General features: G+C 50.8%; 1 protein-coding gene across 1 annotated transcript; it reads right to left on the minus strand.

The window, feature by feature from the left end:
• Positions 1-972: 972 nt before the first annotated feature.
• On the minus strand, positions 973-5,611 carry GDF5 (growth differentiation factor 5). Its single transcript, XM_003788129.2, has 2 exons — positions 4,462-5,611; positions 973-2,381 (listed from the first exon to the last, which is right to left on the minus strand). Exons 1-2 carry the CDS (start codon positions 5,084-5,086, stop codon positions 1,510-1,512), a joined length of 1,497 nt encoding a protein of 498 aa, XP_003788177.1. The 5' UTR covers positions 5,087-5,611; the 3' UTR covers positions 973-1,509.
• Positions 5,612-9,334: the final 3,723 nt, after the last annotated feature.

Genomic DNA, 9,334 nt, shown 5'->3' on the forward strand with positions numbered 1-9,334 from the left:
GGTGGGGACAATTTAGCAGCATCCTGGGTAGAAACCAGAGGTATGGACTTCTTCTGGTCCTCCCTGTGTATCTCTTCAGCCAGGTAGAACCTGATCCTGAGCCCTCAGCCTGAAGACCCAGGTGTCTGAATTTCCCTACCAGAGGGCTGTGTTCCCCTCCTGAAAGTTTGTGTCCTCCCCAGTGACTCTGAGAAAAGGAAGAGGGCATTTACTCTGGGCCATGCCCTGAGCAGGAAACATTGTAAGGATTGCCTGACAATGGTTTCTCTGGGGTGAGAAGGAGAGATTATTTACCTAATGTACAATTATGTATTTATATAACACATAATGTAAAGGGAAGGGGCTGTAATTCTGTTTCTGGAACTGGGGTGAGAAGGGGGAAGTAATGGGTGAACAGTAACCAGTAGTGGTGCTAAGCTGGAAGGTAGCAGGACTATAGATGAGGTCATGCGAGGAACAGTGGTCAGTGGCCAAAAGGAGACACCTCCACAGGGGAGGAGGAGATCCTGGCAGCCCAGATTCCCCAGTGGAGAGGTAAAGGGCCCTTTCAACAGTATCCAGTTAATTTTGTTAGAATGAAGGTAGTTGGGGAACAGGGCAGATACTAGTGAATGAAGTGGGGATGATTTTAAAGGAAATGACATCCCCAATTTCCCTCCCATTCAGGAATTTATTTCAGAGACAACCAACTTCAGTAAGGAATACCAGAAAGAAAATCTAACTCTGTTGCCAGGCCCCAGTGGAGCAGATGGAGCTCAGGACCCAGAGGCCTTTGGAAGGAACAGGAATGGGGTTAGAGGTAAGCAATGGCCCTGCTCAGCCATACTCTCTGCTTCAGCGTCCAGGAGCGGGGGTGGGGGCCTGGCCCTGAAAACCAAGTTTTTACATGAGGCAACTCATCTTCCTTCCCTGGGTCAGTAATTCTTTCAGGGTGTCACTGGGTCCCCAGAGGAAACAAGAAATCTGCCACAGTTTTAGGCACAGTTTTGCTTTTTATCTCATCAATGTACATTTTAATCTAACAGTCTAACAGTCTTACACTCCTCACCCAAGCTCTCTCCCCTCTCTCCCACCCTTACCCAATCAGCATGGGACAGAAAGTCACCAGGCACAAAGGTGATTCAAGGAGGAGGTGGCACCTGTGGCTCTCCTCAGAGGTGCTTAAGATGACACTACACCTCCCCAGAGAGTCCAGAGGCCAAGGAGGCCAGGTAAGGAGAGATTGTGGGCTGAGTCTCACTGGAAAACAGTGTCTCCTGGGTCTTGGTCTCAATTACAGTCTCTCCTTGGGCCTGTCCCTGCCAGTTAGAGCAGCAGAAATCCTCAGATAGGGGGACTTGTAGGCAGAAGGGGACCTACAGCCCAAGTTGCACTTTGAGAGTAAGCAATCCCCTGTCACGGAAGGTGTATAGATGCCCCTGGCTGTAGCTTCCTGACCCCTCTGTGATTCCAGGAGTGTGAGGAAGGGTTTGGGGGTTGTGCCACCAGGAAGACAGAGAGCCAGTGCTGCTACCTGCAGCCACAAGACTCAACGACCATGTCCTCGTACTGCTTATACACCACGTTGTTGGCAGAATCTATGAAAAGGATGCTGATGGGACTCAGCCGAGTGGGCACACAGCAAGTGGGTGGCGTGGACTCTGGGTCCATGGAGTTCATCAAGGTCTGGATGACCGCATGGTTCGTGGGCTCCAAGTGAGAGCGTAAGGGGAACTCACACAGCCCCTCGCAGTGGAAGGCCTCGTACTCAAGGGGTGCAATGATCCAGTCATCCCAGCCCATGTCCTTGAAGTTGACATGCAGCGCCTTCCGACTGCAGCGAGCCTTGAGGTTCTTGCTAGGTCGCTTCCCCTGGCGAGTGGCCAGTGGGGCCCGCCGTTTCCGCCGCTGGCTGAACAGGTACTCATACACTGTCTTATCATCTTGGCCAGAACGGGCCTTAATTTCATTAAAAAACAGGTCTCGTTTCTTGGTGCGGCCAAACACCAGGAATAGGGCCTTCTCATGGACCTGCCGGGCAGCCCGCTCAAAGCCCAGGCCACGGAGGTCCACGGCCCGGCCCCGTTCCCAGGCCTCCAGCTCCAGGCACAGCTGGGCCAAGTTCTTAAAGTTTCGGAAGAGCTTCCAGATGTCGAACACCTCCCAGCCAGATCCATCCAGGCCTGGCACAGAGCGCACATCCAGCAAGGCTGCCGGCTGCCGGCCGCTGGGGCAGCTGGACAGCTTCAGCTGGGCAGCCCGCCCGCTGGGGGCCGCCGGCTTGGCCCTGTCTGAGGATTTCTTCCGCAGGATCCGAAGCTCAGCCCCCAGCAGCCCGTCCTTCTCCAGGGCACTAATGTCAAACACGTACCTCTGCTTCCTGACCACAGGACCTCGGTCATCTAGAGAAAACACCCAGAAGTCATTCCCTATAACCTTACCACGGGAGTCAGTCACCTCGAAGCTGCAGAGGAGGGCCCCAGCTCTTGCCCCCTCAAGAGAGCTTCCTGTAACCTCTTCCCTACTCTGAAAGAAGCCAAGACCCAAACAACTGAGAGCTATTTTCAAAACAAGAGAGCTTCCTACACAGCCAACCAAGCAGGGGTGTTTATCTGGAGAGGTGATTGTGGATGATTTGAGTGACTCTGGGTATTTGTGTCAATGATCTATGTGTTCCTGAGATTCACCAGACTTTCAATTGCCTCCTACCTATCTCAGTCCCACCCATCGTCTAACATGGTATCTCATTTGGGAGAGAAGCAGGGTGGGTGAGAAACTTACCACTGGTTTTTCAGGGGAGAAACCTGAGGCTCAGAGAAGTTAGATGACTTGCTCAAAGTCACCCAGCCAGGAAAAAACAAAATTGGAACTCCAGCCTAGAGCTTCAGACCCAATCCTGAGCTACTTTCATCATATTGTAATGATTTCAGTATTCTCATCTTACAGATGAGACACAGAGATGAGGAGTGACTTGACTAAGGTCACACAGTGAGTTAATGGTAAAGGTTATCTACTACCCAATTTCTCTGTCTTCCGAGTCTAATGATTGTCGTGTAGGTGTCCTACACTGTGATTGGGTTCATGTGTGAGTACGGAGGGTAGTGTACATGTGAGTGACATGTCATATGTATGTTTGATTAGGGTATACGAATATTTGAAGGGTATGTATATATGCGTATAATTTCACACATGTACATTAAGAAGGTGTGTGCACACATGTGTATATGTTTGTGATTCAGCAAGTGTGTATAAATATAAGGCCCTACACGTGTAAGAGTGAGAGAGAGAGGAGCTCAGTATCTCTGAATCAGCATTCCCTTCTTCCTAAATACCAATTTGCCATTGGGCAACATTCATATATTGCTATAGAGGGTGACTAATTAGGCCTTTAAATTCCCCCATCTCCCCCTCCCTAAGTCCCTTAGTGCTGGGGGGCACAGGACTTATTTTATGAGCCCCCAAGGGTCACAGCTTTCCCTGGCTGGGCAGGCAGCCAGGCCACCTCCCCCACCTCAGCCAGGCCTGCTGTCTCAGTGCCTCCCGCCCCCTGTCAGTCCCCTACAGGCCGTTCTAATAAGGAGCCTCTCCCACTCTCGGACCCCTCCCCCACCCTGCCAGCCAGAGTCTCGGGGCTAAGAACCAGAGAATGCGAGCTGCAGGCAACCTTAGCAGTCAATGGGCCACCTCCCTCTGCACACTAGGGAGAAACTGAGGCCCTGAGAGGGGAAGGGACTTGCTCAGATCCCACAGCAAGTTGAGAAGAAAACCTAGGACAAAAATACCAGGTGGGCAGAGGAAGATGTGAGGGGAGCCCATACTCTTCAGGGTCAGGACAGGACCGAAAGGTTTCATATTTGAAGGGCTCTTACCAACCACCCTGTCCAACCCTCATATAGGTGTACAGATGGGGAAATTGAGACCCCAAAGTGAGAAGGAGCTTTCTGGAGATCACGTTATGAGTTAAACCTTAGGTCTGCCACCTCCCTGTAGATCTAAACATCATTCCATGGTTCCAAGATGCCTCATTTTCCATCTTGACCTACCCCTGCCTCCTCTGCCCCATAGCCTAAGGGCAAAGTTGCAGAACCATGGGCACCAAAGGACTCATTTCTGTCTTTCCCATCAGAGAAAACCCTGAACTTGGGAAGTTAGGTCAAGCAACACAGGTACAGAGCATGGCCCAGTGACCAAGTCTTGGAGTCTGGTCTCCAACTCTGCCACCAACTGGCAGGACTTGCCTCCTGTCTGAGCTTCAGTGCCCCCCTCTGCACCTTGCAGGAATTGGACTCAGTGATCCCTAGATGCCCAGCGCTGGGATGCTGGCCGCGAGGATCTGGTATGTGTGAGACAAGTCCCCAGACGCCCTCCCTGGGCCAAATGCACACACTGTCTCCCACCAGGGCAGTGTCAAGCTCTGAAAGCTCCTCCATGCATGCAGATGCCCCTCCCTCTTAGCGGTGCCCCTGCCACCCACCCCCTCACCTTGCCCTTTGTCAATAAAGCTGGTGATGGTGTTGGCCAGGCCAGCCTCCAACTTCACGCTGCTGTTGCCTCCCTTTCTGTCAGCATCGGACAGCGTCCTGTACAGCGAGAGCATGTATTCATGGGGGGTGATGGGGGGCGGGCGGAATGGTTCCTTGGGCTCTCGAGGGGGCCCTGGCTCCCTGGCCTTCTTCAGCAGGTAGGAGCTGGGGACAGATCCTGCCTTTGAGGGTGCCTTACCCCCGGGAAGCTGTCCTTTTGGAGTCACAGTCCGTGCTGCAGCCTGCCTTGTCTGGGGAGGGTGTCCTGGCTTGGGTTCAGGGCCACCCGATCTGGGGGGTAGCTTTTTGGGTTCATCCTTCTTGGGCTGTGTCAGGCCTCCTGTCTGCCCGGTGCTTCCCTTTGCCCTAGCATTGGTGGCCCCCCCACCGTAGCTGTGACCCCCTGGCCTGAAGATGTTCCGGGCCGGGGGGGACCTCTCCTTGGTCTCTGCTTTGGCCAATCCTGGCCTGGTCCCCTGGGGTCTCTGCCCCAAGTCAGGGGCACCCAACACAGTGCAGATGAATTCCAGGTCCAGCCAAGCCAGGTGCCAAAGCAAGAAAGTGAGGAGTTTGGGGAGTCTCATCCTCTGGCCAGCCGCTGAATGACACCAGAGAGAACAGCGGCAGCAGCGAAGGTGCCTCTGGTTTGGCAGGAAAAACCATGAAAGGAGTGGTCTTTCAAAAGCAGCGGCAGCAGCAGTAGCAGCAGAAGGAAAGGCTTTCTCCTCAGTCTGAGACTCTTGAAGTCTGCCGGGTGTGTGTTTGTATCCAGTCCCATAGTGGAAATGCTCTTGTATCCAGACGTGCACCGTCTCCAGTCAGCAGCTGAAAATAACTCGTTCTTGAAAGGAGAAAGCCGACCGCCCCCTTTCTCCTGCACAACTGACTGAGGGCTTGAAGGAGGCTTGTATAAGGCTGAGGGATTTTTCCAAGAAGGAAGAATGGCGTAATGCTGCCTGTGTGCTCCAGTTTTTTTTCCCCCCTAGTTTTGAATCCTTTCCAGTGAAAATACTTCACACACGCACACACACACACACACACACACACACAGGCCTGCAGGTGCTCAGAAAAATCTTTTACAAACCTGAACTCAGGAATTGGAAACGGAATTCCAACCCAAACCAATTTAATTACTCTCTGATGTCATGCTGTCTAAACTCATTTAAGTGCGATATATTTATGTGAAAAAAATCACTGCTGCCCTTTCGAGGCCATGGCTCACAGGGGCTCTTGGCACAGAGCCCCGCAGCGGGACTCTAGGCTTAGGGGGCCTCCTAGTCCATGGCACAGACTCAGGGGTCCTCACCTCTACCTCATGGAGCAACCCACCCCACCTTCCTGAGGATAGATGCTCAGGAATGAGCTCCAAGATCTTAAGCCCCAGGAGCATGGGGAGTGCAGGTTCACAGTTAAGTCCTTGGAGTGTTTTTAAAGGAGTTTCAAGCAGTCTGGGACTTGATTTGGGGGTGTGATTTGGGAGGGGGGACAGCACAGATGGCAGCATTTACCCACAGTTTCTTTTATTTTAATAAACTTGTGGTGACCCAGAGACAGAAAAATCTCAATACCCACTACACCTCTCCCTCCCCCCAAATGCCAGTGACTGAGCTCAGATGATTTCTTCAGGCTTGGGGGAACTGCCACCCTTGAGTCCACTTTTTGGATGATAGCAGGTCTGGGGTGTACCCCACAACCTCCCCAGCAAAGACATCCTCAGAGTTTTCTTAGAACCGTCTGGCTGAGTCCAGAGGTAGCAGCCCCAGCCTGAGGCAGCAGCGGCCCCTGCAGGACACTGGAAAACCAATTTCCTATAACACACTCTCCTGGTAGCTCTGAAAGAAGTCTGAATTGCACATGGACTCAGGGGTTTCTCAAGTGCTTCACTCAAGTACGGAAGCTACCTTCCTTTGGGGAGACTGCCCTGTAGTGGCCCAGGGAAAAGCTGTTCCCATCACCTGAAATTTTCCTCCTCTTACTCGCATACCTGCAGGAAGTCCTCCTCATCTTGAGAGGTTGATTTTTTATTTTTTTTTTTTTTATCCTAAGAGGTTTAGCTGAAACTTCACCTCCTCCAAGAAACCTTCTTTGATCCCCAGACAGACGCCATTACTTCCTCTTGCACATTGCATGATAACACTGGTCATACTGTAAGAGGGATAACAGCAGGAGAACCAGTAGGCTTCCCCCTTCATCTGAGATTCCCTGGGCCTACCCAGCAGAGATCTGTTCATACTCTGAGGTCACAAAGTTGGCTTCCCAGCACAGCCTGGCATAGGGTAGAAGCTGGTAAGTGTTTGATGAATAAAAGAAGATGCAACTAATGGCTGGTGTGTTCAAGCAGGTGAAAAGTGACACTTTTAGGTGCTCACCGATCTCCAGAGCACAGCAGTATGAGTTGGCCATTCCAACCCTGAAGAGGTCCAAAGAAGTGGTAGAGTTCCACTCCCCATCTTTTTTTTTTTTTTGAGACAGAGCCTCAAGCTGTCACCCTGGGTACAGTGCCGTGGCATCCCAGCTCACAGCAACCTCCAGTTCCTAGGCTCAAGCGATTCTCCTGCCTCCACCTCCTAAGTAGCTGGGACTTCCAGCACCCACTGCAATGCCTGGCTATTTTTTGGTTGCAGCCATCATTGTTGTTTGGCGGGTCCAGGCTGGATTTGAATCCTCCAGCTCAGGTGTATGTGGCTGGCACCTTAGCTGCTTGAGCTATAGGCGCGGAGCCTTTTTTTTTTTTAGATAGAGTCTCACTTTGTCACCCTGGGTAGAGTGCCATGGTGTCATAGTTCACAACAACCTCCAACTCTTGGACTCAAGTAATCCTCTTGCCTCAGCCTCCCAAGCAGCTGGGGTGATAGGTGCCCACCACTACACCTGGCTAGTTTTTCTATTTTTAGTAGAGACAGGGTCTCACTCTTGCTCAGGATGGTCTTGAACTCCTGAGCTCAAGCAATCCACCTGCCTCATCCTCTCAAAGTGCTAGGATTACAGGTGTGAGCCACTGCGCCTGGCCTCCTCATCTCAAAGGACCAGTGCTCCTCTTGGAGAGCTGTAAGGAAGGGCTGAATTCATTACTGTCCCTCCAGTTGTCCAGGTTCATGATGCTAGGTTTCCCTCTAGACTTGTCCTCACTTAACCAGTCATCTCTGGCATTCCTTCCCTTGTTCCATCCCCATTGCCGCAATCATTGTCTTTGTCCTCACTGCTTGTCCTGCTGTAATTCCCTGAAAACTGGCTCCTAGGTCTCCAAGATCTCTCTGGTTCAACCTTCCCTCTACCGAAAGCATACCTGTTGAATAAGTGGCAAACCATGTCCCATCTCCTCCATGAAGCCTTCCTTCCTCCAGAAGAAAATACAACTCCACCTGAAGCACCATCACACACTTCTTTTACACTTAGCAGCTCTAAGTTCATCCAGCCTCTGCCCTCGACTCCAGCAATTCACTTCTTCCACTTTTTGCATTCTTTCACATTTTTATCATAAGTAACTTAATTCCGGCTCGGCGCCTGTGGCTCAAGCGGCTAAGGCACCAACCACATACACCTAAGGTGGTGGGTTCGAATCCCCAGCCTGGGCCCGCCAAACAACAATGATGGCTGCAACCAAAAAATGGCCAGGTGTTGTGGTGGGCGCCTGTAGTCCCAGCTACTTGGGAGGCTGAGGCAGGAGACTCACTTGAGCCCAGGAGTTGGAGGTTGCTGTGAGCGTGATGCCATGGCACTCTACCTCAAAAAAAAAAAAATAATAATAAAATAAATAAATAACTTAATTCCACATCAATAATTTATTTACATACCTGTCTCCAGTGCTCAGCACACGACTTGGCAGCAGGCTCTCTGTGTATGTTCTATGAATGAATGAATCTCTACCTGGGTCTTTTATACAAAAATCATCGTTTTCTACTTTAAGGTCTAGACACATCATGTCTTCCCTGATGGACGCTGGGTTTTTTAACGGGATACATTCTGTCTCGCCACTTATTAGGCATTTTAAAAAATTTATTTATGTATGTATGTATTTATTTTTATTTATTTATTTAGAGACAGAATCTCATGTCACCCTGGGTAGAGTGCTGTGGTGTCACAGCTCACAGCAAACTCAAACTTTTGGGCTTAAGCGATTCTCTTGCCTCAGCCTCCCAAGTAATTGGGACTACAGGCACCTGCCACAATGCCCGGCTATTTTTGTTGTTGTAGTTGTCATTGTTGTTTTAGCTGACCCAGCCAGGTTCAAACCCACCAGCCTTGGTGTATGTGACTGGCACTGTAACCACTGTGCTAAAGGTGCTGCCCTTATTAGGCATTTTTTTTTTTTTTTGCAGTTTTTGGCCGGAGCTGGGTTTGAACCCACCACCTCGGGCATATGGGGCCGGTGCCCTACTCCTTTGAGGCACAGATGCCGCCCTTTATTAGGCATTTTTGTAAGTTTATGCAAGTGATGAATGAACAGATGAACAAGTCAAATGATCACAACATCCCTGTACATGGTTTGATAGAGAACAAGGGCTTTAGAGACAAACAGACTTGATTTTGAATGTTGATTCTGCCATTTACACACTGTGATCTTGGGCTCCTCTAAACCTCTCTAAAAACACTGAACAGGAATGACAGTGCTTACCTCGCAGAGTTTTTGTGGGGATTCAATAGGATAAATCATAAAAAGTGATCATTGGCTGGGCATTGTGGCTCACACCTATAATATTAGCACTCTGGGAGGCCAATGTGGGAGGATCCCTTGAACTCAGGGAGACCAGGCTGAGCAAGAGTGAGACCCCCCCGGCTCAGCGCCTATAGCTCAACCGGCTAAGGCGCCAGCCACGTACACCTAAGGTGGC

This window comes from Otolemur garnettii, unplaced genomic scaffold (assembly GCF_000181295.1).
Source record: "Otolemur garnettii isolate 467f Iridium unplaced genomic scaffold, OtoGar3 scaffold00025, whole genome shotgun sequence".
In the NCBI taxonomy this organism is placed as follows: domain Eukaryota; kingdom Metazoa; phylum Chordata; class Mammalia; order Primates; family Galagidae; genus Otolemur; species Otolemur garnettii.